The sequence below is a fragment of the Ahaetulla prasina genome, chromosome 5, assembly GCF_028640845.1.
Source record: "Ahaetulla prasina isolate Xishuangbanna chromosome 5, ASM2864084v1, whole genome shotgun sequence".
Taxonomy (NCBI): Eukaryota; Metazoa; Chordata; class Lepidosauria; order Squamata; family Colubridae; genus Ahaetulla; species Ahaetulla prasina.
The window spans coordinates 22,383,778-22,409,427 of NC_080543.1; the positions used below are offsets into that span (position 1 = coordinate 22,383,778).

Consider the following 25,650-nt stretch of genomic DNA (forward strand, 5'->3'; position numbering starts at 1 on the left):
TTGCCTCATCACCGTTTCTTCCTTCAGCTATCTTGCTTTATTTATGAACCCAGTCAGTTTATAAGCAGCACACAGGATAATCTTTCCTTCAGTGGTTGAGGGTACAATTCTAAATATTACAGAGTAATATGCAGTACTGTTGTTTTTCAAATTGTCAAAAACAACTGCCCGAAGGACTGAGTTTTTTTCTCACTTCGAAAACATTAGTTAAAATAAATGGGAGCCACTTCAGCTTTGTTCTTGAGCAAATTAGTATAATGTCCCAGAACTGCTTGGTGAAACTAGAATTGTAATTTGAAAAATCTTTTGCTGATGGCATTTTAAGTATATAGACTCTGCTTGAATATATGCATGCTAAAATGAGGCTTTGTTTTGTTTTGTTTTTAAAGTAGATTAAGTCACATAATTTTTCCTCCCCTTTGGTGTCACATGAGCTGTCTTCTTTGTGATCATCTAATATCTCTATAGCAACTACACTAATCATTTGTATAGGAAAGTAGCATCAGAAAAGTATATTTTTAGATAGCTTTTAATGTGTAATTTAACAGCAGGAAACTAAAAGCAAACCATTCCATGCCAGCTACCACTTTAAGACCTACAAGCCAGAATTTTAACATGTCTGCTTATTTAACCTTTCAGACTTAAATTTTTTAATCTCTCTTAGGCACAAACACATGCATGTATTCCACTTTGCTTCCCCTGCCCCAGCGGCTCACATTTTCTCAACAGTGTACAAAAACTTTGGTCCAGAAGGCAAGTCAAGAAGCAATGGATGGAAATTAATCTAGGAGAGAAGCAACTTAGAACTAAGGAGAAATTTCCTAACGGTAAGAACAATTAACCAGTGGAACTCCTTGCCTTCAGAAGTTGGGGGTGCCCCAACACTGGAAGTTTTTAAGACTAGACAGCAACTTGTCTGAAATGTTATAGGGTCTCCTGCTTGAGCAGGGGATTGGACTAGAAGACCTCCAAGGTCCTTTCCAACTCTATTATTCTGTATACTACTAAAAAGTATCTTGATTTTAGATATCAAGATAACATATTCAGAACATATTGTTCTGAAAATCTAGAGTTCGATTTTATTTGAATCCTATTCAGGATTCAATCCCCTATCTCAGGGGATTTAAGATAACCCTATCTCAAAACTAACAGTTTTGAATGGAAAAGTAGTCTCAGACCAGCATTTAGAAATTGGCAGGTACTGTTTCAAAAATTCACATATAGACTGGGTGAAACCAGGATTCATAGCAGTAACTGTGAGAGGGATCTTGGAGTTTTAATGGACAACCAGTTAAATATGAGCCAGCAATGTACAACAGCAGCCAAAAAAGCCAATGCAATCCTAAATTGTATTAACAGAGGGATACAATGCAGATCAAGTGAAGTACTAATACTATTCTATAAAGCCTTAGTAAGACCACAAGTAGAATACTGCATCCAGTTTTGGTCACCACTACAAACAAGATGTCGAGACTCTAGAAAAAGTGCCGAGAAGAGCAACCAGGATGATTAAGGAACTGGAGGCTAAAACATATGATGAATAGTTACAGGAGCTGGCCATGGTTAGTCTAGTGAAGAGAAGGACCAGGGGAAACATGATAGCAGTGTTCCAATATTTGAGGGGCTGCCACAGAGAGGAAGGAGTCAAGCTATTTTCCAAGGCACCCAAAAGCCAGACAGGGAATAATGGATGGAAACTGATCAAGGAGAGATTCACCCTAGAAATAAGGATAAATTTTTCTGACAGTGAGAATAATCAACCAATGGAACAGCTTGCCTTCGGAAGTTGTGGGAGCTTCATCACTGGAAGCTTTTAAGAGAGATTGGACTGCCATTTGTCAGAAATGGTGTAGGGTTTCCTGCTTGGGTGAGGGGTTGGACTAGATGACCTACCATACAAGGTCCCTTCCAACTCTGTTAATCTGTTAACATCAGAAAAGTACAACCATTAGAGGGAAGGTTATTTAAGTGTTTCATTGCTCTAATGTTTATACAGGAAGCACATTCTAATGAAGAATCTGAAGAAGAAGAAGAATGGCATGGTTTTCGGTGCGAGATCACAGACTGCGATGCGTAGTCCAAATGAATATTTCAAACTGTTTTGTCTAACTAAGGTCAATGAAGCCATCCCTTAAAAAAAGAAAAATGCTAAGGAGAGATTATTACCCTGTTAGCGGTCTTACACCATAGAAATTTGTTCTTTTTTTTCAAAGATTTCTGGCAAGAACTTGTATTAGTGATGCTCAAATTACAGCTGTGGGAAATCAAAACACCATACAGCATGGATGTAACAGAATGTAATTAAGCTTCTGTACAGAGCACAGATGAAGACATTGAGTGAGTTTGGATTTTTAAGCATGGTTGCTCAATTTGTGGTCTTTTGATGCCAGAAAGAAAAAGATTCACTGCCTTTTTAAGAGCACAACATAATCCTCACTGCCACTACTGTACTTAATTATTCACATTGAGATGGAAGGAGTACTTTTTTGAATAGTAAGTAATGTCCTGTAGTAGAATGTAGTGCCTAATCACAGGACGGAAGCTCAAAGATGCTTTTTTCAAAAGGCAAGTGGACTTGGTTTTTCCTTGAAGATGTTTTGCTTCTCATCCAAGAACCTTCTTCAGTTCTGACTTCAGTTCTTCAGTCTGAACTGAAGAAGCTTCTTAGATGAGAAGCGAAACATCTTCAAGGAAAAACAAAGTCCAGTTGCCTTTTGAAAAAAAAAGCACCTTTGCGACAACCATGACCTAGATCAGGGGTCTCCAACCTTGGCAACTTGAAGCTTTGCTGGCTGAGGAATTCTGGGAGTTGAAGTCTACAAGTCTTCAAGTTGCCAAGGTTGGAGACCCCTGACCTAGATGACTCAGAATCTCCATAGAAATAGGAGGGAGGGGCTGATTCCCAGCGGGCAAAGAAACAGCGGAGCTTGGTATCTCTGGTAGACAGGAAGAGGGCAAAGCTCCCCACCCCCAGAAATTCAGAGTATATCTAATTTAATGATATATATGGTTTAGAGAGAAGATGGACCTGCACATGGATTAGTGAACAAACAAAAGTATATGATATCATCAAGAGAGTAAACGAATTGAAATGGAAATGGGCTGGTCACATAGCAAGAAGAATTGATGGCTAGTGGGCCAAGGCAGTTATAGAATGGATTCCACTTTAACTTGCCATCTGCCGGCTCGTCATCGACGGTAGCTCGGGAGTTCTTGGCCTCCATGACGGCCTTGGACCTGACTCAAGTAGTGGATGGCCCCACTCACATCGGGGGAGGCACACTGGACCTGATTTTTGTCTCTGGTCAGTGGTCGAGAGATCTGGACTTAAAGGAAATAGTCATTGAACCTTTGTCATGGTCAGATCACTCTCCTTCGCCTGGACTTTCTGACCGCTACCCAACACCGCAGGAGGCGGAACCATTACGATGGTACCGTCCCAGGCGCCTGATGGACCCAGAGAGGTTTCGGACGGAGCTTGGGCCACTTCCTGAGGTCTGGCTCACGGCACGGCAGAGGAACTAGCTGCAGCCTGGGAGCGGGCTGCGGCGGGCCTTAGACCGTGTCGTGCCTTTGCGACCTCTGACCCGGCGCAGATCCCAACCGGCTCCTTGGTTCTCCGAGGCTGAGGGGATGAAACGCCGGAGAAGACGCCTAGAGAGTTCCTGGAGGTCCAGCCGTTCAGAGGCTGATCGGACACTAGTTAGATCCTATACTAGGACCTACCTAGTGGCACTGAGGAAGCGGCGTTCTCGCCTCCTCCCTCATTGCGTCGACAGATAACCGCCCAGCTGCCCTGTTTGGGTGACCCGCTCCCTCCTTCACCAGGGGGCGGGATGACCCGATGCGGGGCGTGCTGAGAGTTTAACGGTTATCTATCGATAAAATCGTTCAGCTTAGGGACGGTCTGGACCAAAATTGTGGCGATTCAGGCGGGGTATCTGAGGCGGTCTTGGTGATGTTGTTTGGGATGAGTTTGACCCTGTGACTCCGAGGACATGGACAGGTTGCTGGGTAGATTGAATGCCACCACGTGTTTACTGGACCCGTGCCCCTCCTGGCTGGTGCTGGCCACTCAGGAGGTGACACGAGGCTGGCTCAGGGGCTTCTGAGTGCTTCCTTGTTGGAGGAGTCTTTCCGGCCGCCTTGAAAGAGGCGGTGGTGAGGCCCTCCTCAAGAAGCCTTCCTGGACCCGGCTGTTTTGGGTAACTATCGTCCGGTCTCAACCTTCGCGGCGAAGGTTGTAGAGAGTATGGTGGCATATCAGTTTCCCCTGCACCTGGAGGAAACTGTCTATCTGGACCCGTTCAGTCCGGCTTCCGACCGGTTACAGCACTGAGGCGGCTTTGGTCGCGTTGGTGGATGATCTCTGGAGGGCCAGGGATAGGGGTTATTCCTCTGCCCTGGTCCTATTAGACCTCTCAGCGGCTTTTGATACCATCGACCATGGTATCCTGCTGCGCGGTTGGAGGGATTGGGAGTGGGAGGCACCGTTTATCGGTGGTTCTCCTCCTATCTCTCCGACCGTCGCAGACGGTGTTGACGGGGGCAGAGGTGGGCCCGCGGCACCTCACTTGTGGGGTGCCGCGGGGTCGATTCTCTCGCCCTTCTGTTCAACATCTATATGAAACCGCTGGGTGAGATCATCAGTGGCTTGGTGTGAGGTACCAGCTGTCGCTGATGACACCCAGCTGTACTTTTCCACGGGCCACCCCAATGAAGCTATCGAAGTGCTGTCCCGGTGTTTGGAAGCCGTCGGGTCTGGATGGGGAGAAACAGGCTCAAGCTCAATCCCTCCAAGGCGGAGTGGCTGTGGATGCGGCATCCCGGTACAGTCAGCTGAGTCCGCGGCTGACTGTCGGGAGGCAGTCATTGGCCCGATGGAGAGGGTGCGCAATTTGGGCGTTCTCCTGGATGCGGCTGTCTTTTGAAGATCATTTGACGGCCGTCTCCAGGAGAGCTTTCCACCAGGTTCGCCTGGTGCGCCAGTTCGCCCTTTCTGAACCGGGATGCCTTGTGCACAGTCACTCACGCCCTTGTGGCGTCTCGTCTGGACTACTGCAATGCTCTCTACATGGGGCTCCCCTTGAAGGGCATCCGGAGGCTGCAGTTGGTCAGAATGCAGCTGCTGGTGATAGAGGAGCCCTCGTGGCTCCCGAGTGACACCTATCCTGCGCAGGCTGCACTGGCTACCTGTGGCCTTCGGGTGCGCTTCAAGGTGTTGGTGAGCGTCTTTAAAGCGCTCCATGGCATAGGGCGGGTTACTTACGGGACCGCCTGCTGCTACCGAATACCTCTCACCGACCCGTGCGCTCTCACAGAGGGACTCCTCAGGGTGCCGTCGGTAGCGACAGTGTCGTCTGGCGACACCCAGGGAAGGGCCTTCTCTGTGGGGCTCCGCCCTCTGGAGCGAACTCCCCAGGACTTCGTCAACTTCCGGACCTCCAGACCTTTAGCATGAGCTCAAAACTCACTTATTTATTTGCGCTGGACTGGGTTAGCTTTTTATGGGTTTTTAATTGGGTTTTATCGATGGGTTTTTAATGGGTTTTTAATGGGTTTTATTATTTGCTAAATTTTAATTGCGGCCAAATTGAATAAGTTTTTTAGTGGTATTTTAATAGTATTTATTTTGTAATAGGAATGTTTATTTTATCTGGCTGTAAACCGCCCTGAGTCCTTCGGGAGAAGGGCGGTATAAAAATTTAAATAATAAATAAATAAATAAATAAATCCACGTCCAGAGACCTAAAACAAATTGGATTGACGACATCAGCAAGTATTGCAGACCTAATTGGCAAAAGAAAGCTCAGGACCAGATTGGTTGGAAACATGCAGAACAGGCCTTCATCCTGCAATGGATAGACAATGGATAAAATGATGAGGATGATCTAATGGTTTTCAGATTGTTGTTTTAGCAATAGCGATAGCACTTAGACTTATATACTGCTTCATAGTGTTTTTACAGCCCTCTCTAAGCGGCTTACAAGAGTCAGCATATTGCCACCAACAATCTGGGTCCTCATTTTACCCAACTCGGAAGGATGGAAGACTGAGTCAACCTTGAACCTGGTGAGATCTGAACTGCTGAACTGCAGCTAAAGTAGCCTGCAGTACTGCACTCTAAACACTGTGCCACCTCAGCTCTTTAGTCTGACAAGATTCTATCTAGAGATGAACAGCAATAAAGAATTACTCAGAAGTAACTCTATGTGTCATTCTTACTTCTTATTAAATATACTCTATGAATTGCTGGGGGGGGGGAGGAATTGCCTTTGCCTTCCTGATAACCCAGGTTCAAGCCCAAGCACCGCATAATGGGTTGAGCTTCTGTTCATTGCCCCAGCTCCTGCCATCCTAGCAGTTCAAAAGCATACAAATGCAAGTAGATAAATAGGTACCATTTCGATGGGAAAGTAACAGCATTTGTGTACCTCGGCGTATAGTTATACTGGTCACATGACCATGGAAGTATCTTCAGACAACGCTGGCCTCAGCTAAGAAACGGAGATGAGTACTACCCCCTAGAGTCAAACATGATTGGGCAGGGGAAACCTTTACCTTTTTTTTAAGTTTTAATCTTCCTGCCTACCATAAATTCGAAAAACAATGCTATCTCTTTGCTTTCCGGGAAAGAGCCCCTCCCTTCTGCAACTCCGGACTACATTCCATCATATGACCAGATCTTCTTTGACCATTTGATTTTTAAAAAAGATGCCCGGTAAAAGGCATAGTTCTTAACTCTTACTAGAATTTATGGGAGGTTAATAGACAATAATTTATAATAGAAAATTATATGTCCCAAGCAAGCAAGACACAAAAGAGGGGAATGTATCATCTGGGAGGGTAGATAAGATCTTCTTGATCTGTCTAAGAACGCTCTTTTTCAGAAAGGAAAAATGTGAGGTGAAAATGATTTAATTTTCTTGCACTGGGAATTAGATCTCTAAGACAGCTGAGCTGATATAACTGCAAAATTAGCAATGCTTATGCACTTGCTCCTAAATTATATCATGATCTGCTCACCACATATGGCAACTTATTATCAAAAGATCCTGTGAATTTCTGATGCAGTTTTTTCCAAAGAGGAAAACAGATTCTGGGGAAAAAATCCAATACTTTTCTTAGCATCCAGCCCTTGGAATTTAAAGTTAATAGAGAGTTGTTCATCTCATATTCATAAATGCTCAGCTTGAGAAACATGTTTGAAGATAATAGAAACACACAAATAGACACAGAATACACAAATAGACACTGCTCACCATTACCCTGGCACTATGCATCCCAAAGAAAAACCAAAGAAAGCCCATACAAAAGTTCACTATGGGCCAGCAAAACATCACAACCAGTAAGTCTCATAACTTTTGGAGAAAATCTAATACTCGGATATCATTTGATAGCAATAAATCATTCAATACTATCTACTGAGTATACAATTAAACAAATCAGCAATCAGCCTAGAGCAGCAGCTAAGAAATAAGAAAGTTGGACATTTCTGTCTCTAAAGTAACCATATACCAGACATATGTTTTCTCAGAATGTCCTAGAATTTAGATATATAAGTAGACTCTAGATCAGAGGTGTCAAACTCGATTTCATTGAAGGCCGCATCAGGGTTGTGTTTGACTTTGTGGGTTGGGGTGGGAGTGGCCAGTGTGGGAGTGGCCAGTTCAATGTCACTCATGTCAGGGGCAGCTATGGTGGCCCAAGTGTTCTGCCCGTGAAAATGCTCTCCTGAGCTCCATTTGGCTACGATGGCCACCTGCAACCTTCTGCGGGTGGCACCCTTGAGAGTGCCGCCCGCAGCCCCTCCCCGAGCTCCGTTTTATTTATTTATTTATTTATTTATTTATTTATTTCGATTTTTATACCGCCCTTCTCCCGAAGGACTCAGGGCAGTGTACAGCCAAATAAAATTCAATATATAAACATTAAGAGAAAGTTTAAAAAACATATTATAATGTGGCCCAAATTTTAAAACAAATTTAAATCTTAAAATATAAATAACCCCAGTAAAATTTCAGTCCAGTCCCGCTTGAATAAATAGGTGCATTTTCAGCTCACGGCGAAAGGTCCGAAGATCAGGCACTTGACGTAAGCCAGGGGGAAGTTCATTCCAAAGCGTAGGAGTTTTCATTGGCAGAGGTCCTGCAGGCTGGTCCATCACTGTTTCCAGGGTGGCCCTGTGTGCCAGATCTAAGCACTCTGTGGGCCTAATCCAGCCCCTGGGCCTTGAGTTTGACACCCTGCTCTAGTTCAGTTAAAGGTAGCTTCCAACTTACAACCATTTGTTTAGTGACTGTTCAAAGTTACAACAGTACTGAAAAAGTGACTGCTGATAGTTTTTCACATTTATGACCATTACAGCATCCCCATGGTCATGTGATCAAATTCTAAACACTTGACTCATATTTATGACGGTTGCAGTGTCCCATGGTCATGTGATCAGTTTTTGTGTAAAGTCAATGGGGAAGACTCATTTCTGACTCAATGGAGAAGATTCATTTAACAACTGTTAGTAACAATGTTACTAACTTAACAACTGCGGTGATTCACTTAAAAACTGTCCCATGGAAGGTCATAAAATGGGGCAAAAGTCCTGCTTAACAACAAATATTTTGGGCTCAATTGTGGTTGTAAGTCGAAGACTATTTGTAATGTGATTTTGTTTTTTATATACAATGGTCTCAGCTTTGATTTTTGAAAGTGGAGGAGGGGGCACATTTGTACTGGTTATTCGCCTAATAGAATTAGAGTCTTCAGCCTTGGAACTAAATGACAATTGAATAAAATAGGAGAAATCTGAAACTGTTAAAATACAATGTGCCAGTTCAATCTGGGACTGAGAGGAATGCCAATTTTGAATATGGTAATCAAGAAGCATGGTTCCAACTCAGCTCACTTCTAATTTGCTGATTTTATATCAACAGTAAAAATAGGATCACTTTAAATATGTGATTTTTGCCTTCTAGGCTCACTTGTGAGAGAGAAGGCTCACTAGTGAGATTTTTGCTCACTTCTTCCCTATAGTCAAATTTCTGGCAACAACCATTTACTTAGATTAACCTTTTAGTAAGAAAAATAGAACACTGTTAGCAAGAAAAAAAGGTATGTTAGCAATATCATATTTCTGTAAAAACTTGAAGGGTGAAAGACGTTTACCTTATAGATATCTAGGAATCCACACTGGTGGTCAAATCTGGTGTACAGCTCATTGAGCATACTGATCACTTGCATGGGTGTACACTGGGCACAGACAGCAGTGAAGCCAACAATGTCTGAAAAGAGCATGGTAACATCATCAAATTTTCTGGCTTGAACTTGCTGCCCTTGCCAGAGCTGCTGAGCTACTTCTTCTGGGAAGATCGAGATAAGAAGGTCCACAGTTTTCTTCTTCTCTTCTTCTAGAGCTTGGTGTGTTCGTTCTAAGGTTGCTTTAAGCTTGTCCATCCTCTTCTTCAAGCCATCCTGGGCTTTAGCCTGCTCCCCGACAAGGATGACATCACGGGTAGCATCGTGAATTGGTATGTCTGAAAGGTGGAGGCCTCGACCCATCAGTTCGTCCAGCTTGTCCACACACGGTGAGCCCAAAAACAAAATACAGTTTGATTCTGGGACATGGATCATTTGTCCTTTGATTTCCATGACCTGGAATAAAGAGACATTTAATAATGCAGAATTAGACTCTCAAAGCAAACATTTAAAGCTATCAGAGCAGCATCTGTCTGTTTTAACAAATGATTTTCTGTGCATTCTTTCTTCGCATACACTTTTTTCCCATTACTTATGAATATCAATTGGATTGTTCAAATAACTTGTTTATTGTACATTCTTTTTGGACTATTTATTTATGCATTCATATTTGTTCTGATTTAATTTTGGTGCTGCCCAAATCCAGTGTGGCTCTGGATGGCTTATAAATCCCCTTGCTATGTAATGCTGATAAATATACAAAAAGTATATAACCATGGGAGACAAGAAATTAACTATGCCAACAGAGAGAAAAAAGCATAAGGCCAACAGGCATCTTTCTCAAGCGAAGCCTGTCAATTAATTGATACACTGGTGGGATCCCTGAATATTTCACACACTGTTTCATGCCTAAGCCAGACCTAAGCTATTTGACATCTGGCTTGGCTCAGGAGCTAGGAAAAAGAAATTTTCTCAGCAACTCTTTATTTTGTTTAAATCACTTAATCTGGCAGTTTCTACCCTTGCCTGCTAAGAGAAAATATGTGCTGTCAAATAAAGTGATATACAGCAATTTAAAGAAAGTTAAATAAAGCTCAGAGTTTCAACTAAGCAAAGGGGTTATTTTTCAGCCATGAGAGGAATCAGGCAAACTATTCCTAATTTTTCCCCCCCAACTGTATTTATTTCTGAAGGTTGTTCATTTGCTTCTTTGGCCAAAACCAAGAGAAATTGACTTAGATATGCACGTATTTGTATTGCAATAATAATGAGTAAACAGCCTTGAGTAAAAAAAAAATAGACTTCATTCCAAGAATCCATGAGTAGCATTTGATACAGCTATGCTTAAATTTATAATGCATATAAATTTCTCCTTTCTCTTAAAATTACCTTTTTTTGGGGGGGGGAAGCTTTTAGGTACTTATTTGTATGTCATTGCCTAACAATGTACAAATAGTTTGACATTTAGGCAAACCACCAAAAAATATGTTCATTTGCAAAGAAGTACCCAGTACAACGAGATGCAGGAAAGTAAAATTCAGTGTTTAAATGCATTCCAAGTAGCATTTTCTCAGCAAAATTGACATTTAAATAAACTGGTATTATCAAAAACATGGGAAAATTGGAAGATATTTAAGCAGCATGATATTCCTTTCTCTCCAAGCTGATGTCTTGAATTATCAGACCACTTAAAAGTATGAAGGTTGTTCTAACATTGTAGGCTGAAAAAGTCCATGGACACTGAAGTGCTGATATAACAATGTATTTTATTATCATATTATCGTTCTACAACACTGAGTGGTGCGGTGGCCTAGAAGTAGAGCTCTCGCCTCTCAATTAGGAGGCTGTGAGTTCGATCCTAGGTAGAGGCAGTTATTTCTCTCTCTGGGCACACTGAGAATATATCTGCTGAATAAAACTCTGCATTGGTGACAGGAAGGGCATCCAGCCAGTAAACACTCAGCTCCATTCAGTTGCCCAGACTCCACCCCACAGGGAATTATGGGTCATTAAAAGGAGATGATGATTGTCATTCTACAACAACTTTTCTAAAATGTATACATATTTGAAAAGAAGGAGAGACACATGCCAACTGCTATTATGTGTTTGTTTATATAACTTGCAAGTCAGGAAATTCCAGACTTGCTGTTAATTAAGAGTTGTTCATAGTCCTGATTAAGTTGAAGAGAAAAGTAAGCTAAGGGTCACAATGAAGTCCTTCCCAAGAAAAATGTTATAATGAAAACAAGACAAACTTGGCCTTTTTGTTGGGCCAGAAACATGCAGCTTCCTTTTCTTTTCTTTTCTTTTCTTGCATCATTCCTAGAAAAATGTCAGCATTTTATATGTGAATATTACCAACAGTTAAGGATTGTTATTAATGAAGCTGATTAAGATTTACAATGTAGATGATTAACACCAATGCTTGAAGTCTAACTTACTGCTGTTTTCTCTCAAGTAACAGCTGTAAAGGAACTTAAGAAGCTTCCTTGAATACCATCTTAGCTGTTTATTCTCATCTAAGAAGGGAATGGCATTAAACTGAGTAGCAATGAGCATCAGCTCATTTTTATAAGCATACTGCTTCATATTTAATTTGTAAAGAAAAAGGGTTTCTGTTTCTTATTCAAGAAAACAAATGTGGATGGACATTTGGTAAAAATGATTCCAGTCTCATAGATAAGATAGACAGATAGGTGATAGATTGTAGACCAGGGGTGTCAAACTCAAGGCCCGGGGGCCGGATTCAGCCCACGGGGTGCTTAGATCTGGCCTGCGGGGCCGCCCTAGAAACAGCAAAGGACCAGCCCTTGGTGCCTCTGTCAGAAAAAACGGAGCTTGGGTGGGTCACATGCAGCCCTCCTGAACTCTGTTTCCTCTGGCAGAGGGTTGCAGGAGGCCTTCACAGCCAAAACCAAAGGTCACAAGGCTGTGGGCGGACCTCCCAAGCTCCCATTTTCACTGGCAGTGGGTTGCAAGAAGCCATTGCAGCCGAAAATGCAGCTTGGGAGCCAGTTTTCTCTGGCAGAATGTTCAGGCCGCCACAGGCGCCCATGACATCGATGATATCGAGCTGACCGTGCCCACTCGGCCTCACGAGGTCAGACACAACCCTGATACGGCCCTCAATGAAATCGAGATTGACACCCCTGTTGTAGACAGACAGACCGACAGATATTTTCCTTCCATTCCATTATACTCTATTCTCTGGCACTGTCTGGACAAGTCCCTGAAGTTTTCTTAGCAAGGTTTCTAAGAAGTGATTTGCCATTGCCTCATTTCTAAAGCTGAGAGAAGTGACTGGCTCAAAGGCTTTGTGCCCAAAGTGGGATTAGAACTCATAGTCTCCCAGGTTTCAAGTCTGATGCCTTAACCACTACACCAAACTCCATAGAGAAGATAGCCTGAAAAGTTCTAATTTGTTTTCAGTGCCTCTCCCTTGTTCTTTGTGTTTTGCTGTGTGCTACACAAAATCTACTATTACAGTTATTACTTTTAGAATACACACTGTCGCAAAGCTCAGCTGTCAGAAGACCTGTTCTACAAAAGGTGGACTGCGGATGTAACCAATGACATAGCATCATAACATCCTAGAGTAGGAAAGGGCTACTTAGGCCTATTCTTGCTCAGTTCAAGAAACCAAACTGAAATATCCCTGGGAGTTTTACCTCTGTTTGAAAAATGAAGGGGAATCCATCATCACCTTGGGATAACTTATTACACTGAAACTAACTGTGCTCCTAGAATGCTCCTTGTAAGATACAAATAAGACTGTATTTATTTATTTAGTAGATTTATTTGGTCATACTTCTTATATAGCATAACCCCTGGTGGCTTACAAAGCAATAATAAAATATCAAAAATGATAAAAGGTAAAGGTTCCCCTCACACATATGTGCTAGTCGTTCCCGACTCTAGGGGGCGGTGCTCATCTCTGTTTCAAAGCCGAAGAGCCAGCACTGTCCGAAGACGTCTCCATGGTCATGTGGCTGGCATGACTAAACGCCAAAGGTGCACGGAATGCTGTTACCTTCCCACCCAAGATGGTCTCTATTTTTCTACTTGCATTTTTTACACTTCGAACTGCTAGGTTGGCAGAAGCTGGGACAAGTAATGGGAGCTCACCCTGTTATGCAGCACTAGGTATTCAAACCGCTGAACTGCCGACCTTTTGATCCACCGCAAAAACCACCAAAAAATCTAAAACCTTCCTATACTATACTTCCACGTCGGAAGCACCAAAGAGTTCCGTGGTGAAATGATTAACCGGTGACATCACCAGACCAGGGGATGCCCCATTTTGGGGCTCCTTTCATGTTCTCATTAATGAGCTCACCTATTTATCTACTTGCATTTAAATGCTTTCAAACTCGTAGGTTGGCAGAACCTGGAGCAAATGATAGGAGTTCACCACGTCACACACCAGCTCTCGGGCTTCGAACATGGGCCTGCAAATTGTCAACCAATATCCTAATCTCATGAGCCAACGAGCTCCTAATCTTCCTATAACTTAATTGCATTATTTTATGCCCTGTATTCAATAAAGACAAGAGTAGAAATTTTGACTACTTTCAATGTGACATCCTCAGGTATTTCAAGATTGTCATCACCTCTGTCCTCTCCCTCTCAAAGCTAAACATTTCCAATTTAGTTTTTTTTTTTAATAACATGTTTTCTGAGTAAAGCTGTATGAAATAATAAATATGCACAGACTTTTCTTTTCCTGTGCTACTAATGTTTTTAATAAATATTGATAGCATCATAAATATATGAGTATGGATTATTGTAGCATGTTTATGGTGTCACTAACCAATATCACAAGTTTTGTTTAATGTTCAAAATTAAAAAGAGAAGTACTACAGTCTAGGGAATGAAAGTATAATAATAAAGACCCAGCATGTAATAATAACAATAATGTCCTGGTTTTCTATTAAAAGTACCAGAACAGCTTGTTTCCATGCATTATAAAATCAACAGCAGAACAAGCACACCGTCCGTATTTCTTTTTTCCCTTACAAAGGAACATATTATATAGCCAGCATTTTGTTTTCAACTTTTGAGCTGGAAATGTAAATGTCTGAATGTTCAACCTGCTGTTTTTAACCTGCTGCTTTGGATTTGGTTTGCATATGGTATTGTTTTGAACGGTTTGTTTTACGGTTATTGCTTCTAATTATTTTTTGTAAAGTTTCATTGTTTTTAATCACTTTGTATATTCACAAGCAGAAATGCAAATCAAAATCAAACTCCGAAACTGTTAGGCTCATGTTGTTTCTAATTATGCCGAGAGGCACATGTTACAGTCTACACCTTCTTGGATTCCTTTCGCATTCCACGTTATTCAAATGAGCTCCTAAAAAGGGGTGAAAAACTTATAAGTGGGATTTAGACATAGCTATCCATTTCTTTCCCTGAGTCCAGAATATGGGGAAATAAGAGGAGAATGCAACCCAAAATGTAGTGGCATCTATCAATCTGTCAGTCTTAGGAGGTAGTCCAAACAAACACAGGTAAGAGAAAACTGAGTCCACAGAAGACTAACTCCATCTTTATTGTAAGGCTACACTAGCAGAATCTTGCAAGTCTGAATGGATATCTCTCCCCTTTCCCTGCTGCTCACTTTTAAAGTCTAACAAAATAAGAAAGATCACTTCTGAGATGTTTGTCATGCCCCCATTTCTTCTGTGAGCTCAGTTGTATTTTATCTGGCTATTGTTCTAATCTGCAGCTCTTCCTTCTGCCTCCCAAAGCCATTTCCACATACCATTACAGTATTCTTTCCAAATTATGAACAACCTTGTTTGTCATTTTAGGGTAGATACAGTTTTCCTGAACTACATCTTCAAGTAACCTCAACCAAGATGACTAATGCTTCAGGATACCAGAATTTGTCATTTTCAGCATATTAAAAACAGAGACATCACCTTGCTGACAAAGGTCCGTAGAGTCAAAGGTATGGCTTTCCTAATAGTAATGCATGGCTATGAGAGTTGGACCATAAAGAAAGCCAAGTGTCGAAGAACTGATGCTTTCACATTGTGGTGTTGGAGAAGGATCTTGAGAGTCCCTTGAACTGCAAGGAGATCACATCAGACAACCCTGACTGTCCTTTGGAAGGACAGATATTGAAGCCGAAGCTCAAATACTTTGGCCACCAAATGAGAAAAGAGAATTTACTGGAAAAGATACTGTTGTTGGGAAGAAAGGAAGGCAAATGGAGAAGGAGATGGCAGAGGATGAGATGGTTAGATAGTGTCATAAACACAATGAACATGAATTTGGACAAACGTCAGGAAACAGTGGAGAAAATGGGGGCGTAGCTTACTATGGTCCATGGAGTGGACCATAAGGCATGACTTAGCGACTGAACAACAGCAATCTCTTGAGGGTCACTCATTAGCTCAACTGCTTTATGTTTGGTTGACATTCCTTCCATGATATGATTTGCAATCATTTGACTACACAGAATGAACTTCCCCTGTGATGGTAAATACTCTTTATAACAGGGGTCTCCAACCTTGGCAACTTTAAACCTGGAGGACTTCAACTCCCAGAATTCTCAGCCAGCTTTACTGGCTGGGGTATCCTGGGAGTTGAAGTCTTCCAGGCTTAAAGTTGCCAAGGTTGGAGACCCCTGCTTTATAATGACATCTGCTAAAAGGTTTCCTGAATGGTGTCACATTTTAGATGCTTTTTAAAAATAACACTTTTTAATGCTGGCCTTACATAGTATTAACTTCCTCAATATCTATCTTCTTATGGATTGTTTCAACTCTTTTTTTTTAAATCCTGTTTTTATTTTCTGTCCTGGTAAGCAGTGCAAATCAGTTTAGAATTTAAAAAAATAGGAAGTGACTCAAAAACACTTTTAATAAATAGTTATTTATAATAATGTAACTGCACATAGAGTTTAATATGAATTGTTGCCATTGCTATGTGTCAAAGTTGCCATCTAAACCTAATTACTAACAACTGTATTAAGATTTCATATCTTTGAGAGAACTCTGTCTCTATTATCTCACTCAATTTTCCAAATTATTTCTGGCACATTTCTCATTCCTCTGATCAAAATCTTTATTACGGACTTTGAACCAGCTGTTACAATAAAAAAATATAATAAAGAAAGAAATATTTTACCACAACAATTTGTTATTGGGAAAGGGGGAAAATAACAGGGCAATAAAACAACTGAATGGAATATTCCATGGAACTTCTTATTTGCACAGACTTTGCCTCTGTGGATCCAGCGAGGTAGAAATTCTTGTTCACGTCCTCATATGGTCTCTTTTCTATGCTGCACCAAGCTCCGATCACCCCAATCATTCCCAAATACAAGGGCCACGGAGATAAACAGTATATTTATTATTTTTTTAAGGATGGTAACCCACAATCACATATCAGGTAGCCAAATATCTGTATAATACTTTTAATAAGGTATGTTGTGTTATTATCCTATTTTTTCTCCTTTCCCAAGATGAAATTATGTTAAAACTATTTCCCATTTTTACTGTATTATTTTTATTGTAAAGGCTGGTCAAAGATTGGGATATTTTATTTTTTAATATTTTTTTAAAAATATACTTTATTGAACTTTTATTACAATAAAAACATAAGAAAAAGAAAAAAATGTTTTTGATCATTCCTCTGAACGGGTGCTTCTCCTTTGTTTCTTTCTTTTTTAGTTTTGTAAGATAAACTGCAAAATTGCTGCTGTGATAGCGACAGATCCAAGTTGTATACATTCGAAAGCTGACACCTTTTAAAGAGGACAAGTTCATTTCAAAAGGCTTTTACTCTTTCCATCAGAAGACTTAACCATCATTTTAGAAAGATGATTACACCTTAAGACCAGGATGTACAACAACTGAGCTTCTAAGGCTTTGTGAAATCTCAAAGCCCTTCTGTGTGAACTTCAAAGTCTGTCTAGAAATTCTGATGGAATTGTATCTGAATGTGTGACAGAATGGAAATAGAGGCAATCCTAGGCTTACTATCACAATTGAGAGTGGAATCTTTAGTCACTGAATGAACTGGTTGTTAAGTGAGATATCACACAACTGCTTCGCTCAACAACTGTAATCCTGGAATACTCCTGGTTGTAAGTGTTAATGATCTCCTGGGTAATTAAGCCGACACAGTTAAAGGGCTGTCAAAGAGCTGTCTGCCAGAGGGACTCAGCCTTGCATACGGCTGGATCTCTGTAGAGCAGAAGTGTCAAACTCAAGGCCCGCAGGCCGGATCCGGCCCATGGGATGCTTAGATCTGGCCCACGGAGCCGCCCTGGAAACAGTGAAGGACCAGCTCATGGTGCCTCTGCCAGCAAAAATGGAGTTTGGGATGCGGTCTTCCTGAACTCTGTTTTCACTGGCAGAGGATTGCAGGAGGCTGTCGCAGCCAAAAACAGAGCTCAGGAATCATTTTCACTGGCAGAATGCTTGGGCCGCCACAGGCGTCCCTGATAGAAGTGATGTTGAACTGGCCCCGCCCACAGTGGCCCCGCCCACCCCATCCCCCTGAGGTCAAACAACCCTGAGGTGGCCCTCAATGAAATCGAGTTTGGCAGCCCTGCTCTAGAGCAGGGGTCTCCAACCTTGGTCCCTTTAAGACTTGTAGACTTCAATTCCCAGAGTCCCTCAGCCAGCAAAGCTGGCTGAGGAACTCTGGGAGTTGAAATCCACAAGTCTTAAAGGGACCTAGGTTGGAGACCCCTGCTCTAGAGGGCAGGACTTTTTTTCTCAAGAGGCTGGCTGAAAAGGATCCATCCTGAAATCCAAGGAGGATTTTGGCACAGAGTGTTTGCAATACATGATGACTGCAGCCAGCCCTTAGAGACAAGAGGATCTTCTCTCATTTCTGGTGACTGGCTGTGCAAGTGGCCCATATTGCAACCACTCCATGCCAAAACCCAGTTTGGTTTTCTGGATGGGCCTTTTTCAGCCAACTCCCAGAAACTGCTTGGCAGGCAGCAATGGTTTGTGACCTTCCCCGCGGGATTTCCTGAATTGACTTTCTGGGGAAGCTGGCAGGAAAGATTGCAAGTGATAATCACATAATCACAGGATACTAGTGTTAAGGATAAAAGCGTTGCAAAGTGTCCAGATCACAAACACATGACTGCATGGTGCAGGGGTACTGCAATGTGCACATTTTTAGGCATAGATCATAAAGTCCCTTTATGCATAATTTTAAATGGTCTCTGAATGAATGGCCATTAAGCAAGGACTATCTGTATTAAATATATTGAGTTAACCACATGAATTATATTCCTATGTAATAATATATTAACTATTGTTTTGTCCTGGTTTTTTAAGGTGGCTTCTAGCACCTCACTCAAAGGCAAGCTGTGGCCTTAGACTGAAAAAGTTTTATACCTGTGCCTAAAGAAACAGAGCAGAATAACAGAGTTGGATGGGATCTTGGAGGTCTTCTAGTCCAACTCTCTGCTCAGGCAGGAAACCTTATATCGTTTCATTCAAGTGGGGGTCTAATCTCTTCTTAAAAACTTCCAATGTTGGAGCACTTACAACTTCTGGAGGCAAGCCATTCCATTGATTAATTGTTCTAGCTGTCAAGAAATTTCTCCTTATTTCTAGGTTGTTTCTTCCCTTGATTTGTTTCCACCCGTTGCTTCTTGTCCTGCCTTCAGGTGCTTTGGAGAATAGGTTGACCTCATCTTTTTTGTGGCAGCCCCTCAAATATTGGAACACTGTTATCATGTCACCCCTAGTCCTTCTTTTCATTAAACTACAGAGATTGCAGAAGATACTATAGGCTTCAAGTGGAAAATCTCCCAGCCCATTTCATACAATTATGTGCTAAAAAAGAACTACATGGTTGCCTGTTGTAAGAAAATTGCATGGAAAATTTAAATAGTTCAGAAGGATAGGCTCAGAAAATGTCTTTCTCTATGAAATGCACCTTTTTGTCTAAGCCTCCATAGTTGAATTCCCCCAGAATGAATTGTCAAGAGACATTGTTCTTCACAGCATCAGACTTACTGTTACAATTCAGGTTATTTATAGACAATGCCAGGGTGTTACATAACGTACAATAGCTCCAAACCCCAAGACAACAAGTTTAGCCTTTCTTTTTTTTTCTTCTATTGATTTGTGATGCCTTAAGCTGTAGGAGTAAAAACGTCAGAAATGCAAGGGACCATATTAAGGGAGATGGTGTGGAAGTGTCTTGCACCAATAAATGTCAGCCAATTTGCTATGAAAAAAAAAAAAATCTGGAAAATAAAAGGGCAAGCATGTTTCAAAGCTACAGGTCCAAATGGTCTCAAAAGATGACATTCTCCCAAAACAGCCTTTCTGAAAAACAGAATTTATATAAAGGGGCTGAAAATCTACAGGACTCTGGTCATTTTTCATAGCACAGAATATGACTTTCATAAAAAATACAGCAGCTAGGAAGCATTGGGGAGAATCCTGGAATAAATAGCTGCTTTTTGGAAATGCAGAATTTACTTTTTTCCAACTGTAACTTCAGTCTCAAGAGGAAAAGTTCTGGTTTCAGTTGAATATTAACCTTTAAAATCTTCTGAATTACTATATATGTATATCTGAACCCAGAATTTTCTAGCTTTTTTGCACTTCTAGCAAGCACGATAAAACAAGCCTTCTTTTTGTTCACATTTCTAACATAAATTTGAAATATTTTTATACTGTATATTCTAGCTAATTACTCTGGTATCATATATCAATGAGACATCATTTTATAAAAATTCTCTTTGAATTTACAACATAGTATAAATTTCAGTCCTTTCAACCACATCTTTTTCTATTGTTCCATCTGCGTTTTATAACCAAAATTTTTAGTCTATTTATCATACATTCCTTAACTTCTTCTGTTTGAAATTTCAGTAAAAGTTTATACCTTTTAGCAATCAGAACATGACCATCACCTGTACATAATTCTGTTTCAAAAATCAGTCTTACAATGTCAAATATCATACATTCTTTTATCTACTTTTCTACTTTAAACATTTCTGATATGTATAAATAGTTGGGGGGAAAAGTCCATTGCATGTACAAAGGTGGAAAGATTTGGCAAAACCTACAAGACAGCACGGGTGTCAAAGTCGATCGCATCACGTGACATCACGTGACGTATCGCGACATTTTTTGCCTTGGCAGAGCTGGGGTGGGTTTGGCCTACGTGTGATTCATCCGGCCCGCGCGCCAGTTTGACACCCGTGCTAGAGGAACGGTTAATGTAACTGACAGAACTCACCGAAATGGCCTTGTTTGATCAGAGAGAAGACAATATCTATTTTTATTGGTGATTGAAAAGGGGAGTGGTGTGGTAGCCTAGTGTTGAAGACTCTCACCTCCCCCTGGGAAGGTTGAGAGTTCAATCCTAAGTAATAGCAGATGTTTCTCTCCTAGGGCACAAAGAAAAAACATCTACTGCAAATTCCTCGTCGGGAAGGGCATCTGGGCAGTAAACACTCAGCTCCATCCAGTTCCCCTGACTGTATTTCAAATTAAGGGACTACAGGTTCATAAAAAGGGAGTACTGGAGATTGAAAACCCCTTTGAGGTTTTTGCATAAAACAGAAAAAAATGAACATATGGTTTATGGTTCTGATTATTGGATAGGATATAATACAGAAAGAAGAGTCATGATGTAATTAGAGAGAGAGGGGTCAACTTATAATTGTACTTATGACTCCTGTACAGATCAGAAGCCACTTTGTATCATTTTTCTTTCCTTTCTAATTTTCTGCTATTATTTCTGTTTGTACCCCTAGGTTTTTCCTTTCCTTTTTTCCCTTTTTGTTCTATTCTACTTTTTATTAGTTTTCTTCTTGGGTTTAAATTTTTCAATAAATAAAGCAAATGCAAGAGACACTTTAAAGCCTCCCTATTGCGTCTTCTCTCTGGAATGATACCCCCTCTGGAGATCTGTGTCAAGGTTCCAAGTAATACATCCCATTCAATAAGAATTCCGAGAAAGGCAATTTCCTCAAGAACATTTCATTAGGACATATCAAATTGGCATTTTCCTAGTAGAAAACCGTCTCTAAGTCCCCTCTCGTTTTTACACCCAATTAAAAGTAAAACTTTGTCACTCCCCTCCCCCAAGTTTCCAATCACATGGTCCAATCAGCATACAGGCCAGTTACTAGGTGATCTCAGTCTCCACCTTTTGAACACCTGCACTAATGTCCTTGATTCCCATGGAAAATAATTTTATTTAGGCTACAATGCCCCAGCTATCTCTACACTACCACCACCACCCTCCCTGGCCCCTTTGCTTCAGGCTGTGTCAGTCCTGAAGCAGTGAGAACATAAACCTCCCTAGAGAAAACTACAAAGAAGAAAATGGCCACAGTTTGGCCAACTTCAGGGTTAATGGTCTGCATGGTTCCCATCATAGGGCTTTTTAAAAGATGTTTGAAAAGTGGCTCTGCTCCCAGTCCTGGGATTAGAGCAGTAGTCCCCAACCTTTTGGGCACCAGGGACCAGTTCTATGGAGAGAGTTTTTTTTCTGTAGAGCGGAAAGAACATAGTTTCGCATGCTGCCTGCATCTTGCGAATGGGGCTTTGTTTGCTTGCATGGCCCAGTTTCTGGCATGCCGCAGCCCAGTGCCAGGGCCCCTAGATAAGAGTTGTGTGTGCTGAGCCTTCGTTAGTTCGTGTTGTGTTTGAATATGTTTGCTTCTTTTACCCTTCCTCAGGCACTTAAAAAAAAATGCTTGCATTTTTGTGTGCACAATAAACTGCCCAGAATCTTCTGGGATTCAGGCAATCCTCCAACTCTAATAATAAACTAAAAATAATATTGTACAATTTGGCTTCTCTGGAAATACAGAGGAAGATCTGTTGCTGTGTGGGTGAGTGACAGTGTGGATATACATTTTTTAAAAAGCTGTCCATCCATCCTTCCCTTTGTTGTGAGGCTATATATTCTAGTGAGTACAAAGAGATTTGTCTTTTAAGGCAAAAAGTATGGATCTCCTGCATTAGCACCACTATGCACAAGAATTCTTTTAGGGTATGGGTAGTCCTCATTTAACAACCGATCACTTAGCAACCATTCTAAGTTACAATGAACATCCGCCGAGCCACTTATGACCCAATTTCAAAGTTCCAAAGGCACCATACCATGTACCATAGTCATATGATCGCATTTGGGAGAAGGGCGGTATACAAATTAAAATATTATTATTATTATTATTATTATTATTATTATTATTATTATTATTATTATTATTATTATTATTATTTTTGAATGTGTTGTGTCTGTGCCCCCCAAGCCGGCCCTCCTGCCAGAAAGTGACTTGGAGCCAGGCCTGCTGCCAGAAAGTGACTTGGAAAGTGAGGGGGAGGGGCCATCAGGACTTACCTCAGGAGCACCGGCTTCCCTGGCTCAGCTCCAGGAGCCAGAAGCAGGCCAGGTGGAAGAAATAACGAGACCTCCATCCCCTGACTCTTTCCCTGCCCCCAGGGCATGCCTTCAGACCCAGCTGATGGCAATCAGGCTTGGTTGGACTCTAGGTTTCGTAGGCAGGAGAGGAGGGAACAACAGAAGCAGGGGTGGGGCAGGCCTAGGAAGTGCTGACTCATGCAGCCACACCCCACAGGATATAAAAGGCAGTGAAAGCTGCTGTGTCTCTTTGTAACAGGCAAATCCACTGATTGACTAAGAGCTGAAGTTTGTTCCTGGGTGACTCACCAGCGTCGTGGAAGATAACGAAGGCTCTTGGCAGACGTTGGCTATTCTGCCAGAGCTGATAGTGCCGGTTAATTAAGCCATCACTCGGACTGAGGCGAAGGAGGACAGAACAGAATGCTTGGCAACAGACTAATGCTTAGGGCCATTTGCAGTGTCCTGCAGCTATGTCACCATGATTTTTGGGAGGTTTTTTTGCCAGTTTCTGGTGTTTATTTCCAGTTTCTGGCAGAAAAATGCACGGAGGGAGACTCCACCCACCCACCAAGACATTATCATGTCCTGTTTTTGACACTCTGTGCATGCACAGAAGGTCCTGCACATGCACAAAGGTGTCGCACACAAGCGAAGCACATGCATGCGCTCTCCCATGTGCAAACCAGAAGTGAAGGTAAGTGGATTTCACCTCTGGAAAACAGGTTAGCTTAACAGCTATGGCATTCACATAACAACCATTGCAAAAAGGTCATAAAATTGGGTGCAGAGCCACTAAATCACCACCCTGGAATTATGGTCATAATTCCAGGTTCAATTACAACAGTAAATTGAGGACTACCTGTGTAGTAACATAAAATTTTCTATTTTCCACAATAGCAGCAGATGCACACGGGGAAGAAATGATAGTAATAAGCAATACATGCTAAATAATAACCAAGCAATAAGCAAGGAAGAATGCTAGCAGAGTTTTTTAAAAGTTAACTTACGTTAGCCTTTTTCCTAAGAGCTCCCGTGCAAGATGTGTTTTTACATTTCATTTGTGATACACAAATGGTAAACATAAAATTCTAGGCCTTTCTAACATGGATATATTGGCTCTCAGATTGAAAGGACAATTAGATAGCTAACCCACCTCTGATTCCAGCACCATAGGATTACAGCTGATTATGAATCATGGTGGCGCAGTGGTTGAGAATGGTTAGAATGCAGTTTTGCAGGCCCTTTGCCAGCAGTTCGATTCTCACCGGCTCAAAGTTGACTCAGCCTTCAAACCTTCCGAGGTCAGTAAAATGAGGATCTTAGATTATTGGGGCAACATGCTGACTCTGTAAACTACTTAGAGAGGGCTGTAAAACACTATGAAGCAGTATGTAAGTCTAAGTGCTATTGCTATTACTATTGCTATTGCTATTTTAGGACAATTAATTCTTCCATATCCATCAATTGAAACAGGAAAAAATATGCTTCCTGGAATTTTTGCATTTTGTTTTTTTAAAAGAATGCCTGACGGCTTATGCTCCATGTGGCTTAACCCACACACACTGCCTGTGTTCCTGAATGCTCCTGCTGTCCTGTTCTATTGAGCCAATACCTCATATTAGGCTAGAAGCATTATTTTAAAATGCTGTGCCTTTTAAAGCCTTCTCTTTCTAAAGAAAGATTTCTTGTGGATATTCCCTCTTATGCATAAACTTATAATCAGCATTAATATATAATTTAGGTATGAATTATTGCATTTATATCCAAGATTTAGGCTGGGTCTGAGAAAACATGACAGACTGAAAATCAGTCAGGGAACTCTGCAGCTAACTGGAAACCTGAGATCCTCTCAGTGAAACAGCACAGCTTACACTGGCTTTTTATTATATTACAGTAAACCTTTAATATTACCCATCCTTGACTCATTGAGTTCAAAGTTACAGTGGACTCCCCAAAAAGTACTTATGACCTGGACAGAATGGAAGCAAACACCGCCGCCGAGGCTGCCTCTGCTGCCACCGAAGCTGCTGGTGTCATAAGTCTCCACCCACCCCCAGGTATGGCGAACCCCAGACTGGGGATCCCAGGGCTATATTGACTTTCGAATACAGACAGATCGTCATTTGGAACATAACATGCCAGATATCACTGTTGTTGAGAGCCAAAGCATACAATTTATGGATATCGCTGTACCAGGAGACATCAGAGTTGAAGAAAAAGAACTGGAAAAAATCATGAAATATTGCGACCTGGCCATCAAAACTATGCTTATGGACGAAACATGTAACTGTGATACCCATTGTTATCAGGACACTTGGTACCATGTCCAAGAATTTTACAAAACACATCAAGAAATTGCAGCTTCCTGCAATAACATCAAACATCTAACATCAAAAACATCATCAAAAAAGGACAACAAAGAATGTTCTTTCTGCGCCAACTCAGAAAGCTCAAACTGCCCAAGCAGCTGCTGATTCAGTTCTACAGAGGAATTATTGAGTCTGTCATTTGCAGCTCTATAACTGTCTGGTTCGGTTCTGCAACCCAACAAGAAAGACACAGACTTCAGAGGATAATTAGAACTGCAGAAAAAATAATTGCTACAAACCTGCCTTCCATTGAGAACCTATATACTGCACGAATTCAAGAAGAGGGCCGTGAAAATATTTACAGATCCCTCACATCGAGGACATAAACCGTTTCAACTCCTACCCTCAAAACGACGCTATAGAGCACTGCACACCAGAACAACTAGACACAAGAACAGTTTTTTCCCGAAGGCCATCACTCTGCTAAACAAATAATTCCCTCAACACTGTCAAACTATTTACTAAATCTGCACTACTATTAATCTTCTCATCGTTCCCATCACCAATCTCTTTCCACTTATGACTATATGACTGTAACTTTGTTGCTGGCAATCCTTATTATATTATATTATATTGATATATTATATTGATATATTGACCATCATTTGTGTTGTAAATGTTGTACCTTGATGAACGTATCTTTTCTTTTATGTACACTGAGAGCATATGCACCAAGACAAATTCCTTGTGTGTCCAATCGCACTTGGCCAAT

The 25,650-nt window shown here is 41.3% G+C and overlaps 1 protein-coding gene across 1 annotated transcript in view; it reads right to left on the reverse strand.

Annotated features, from left to right (window-relative positions):
* GUCY1A2 (guanylate cyclase 1 soluble subunit alpha 2) overlaps positions 1–25,650 on the reverse strand; it is a 217,212-nt gene that overhangs the window by 103,420 nt on the left and 88,142 nt on the right. The window contains exon 5 of the mRNA XM_058184553.1: positions 9,163–9,648. Within this exon, the coding sequence (XP_058040536.1) occupies positions 9,163–9,648 (486 nt within the window). The remainder of the gene's footprint in view (positions 1–9,162; positions 9,649–25,650) is intronic.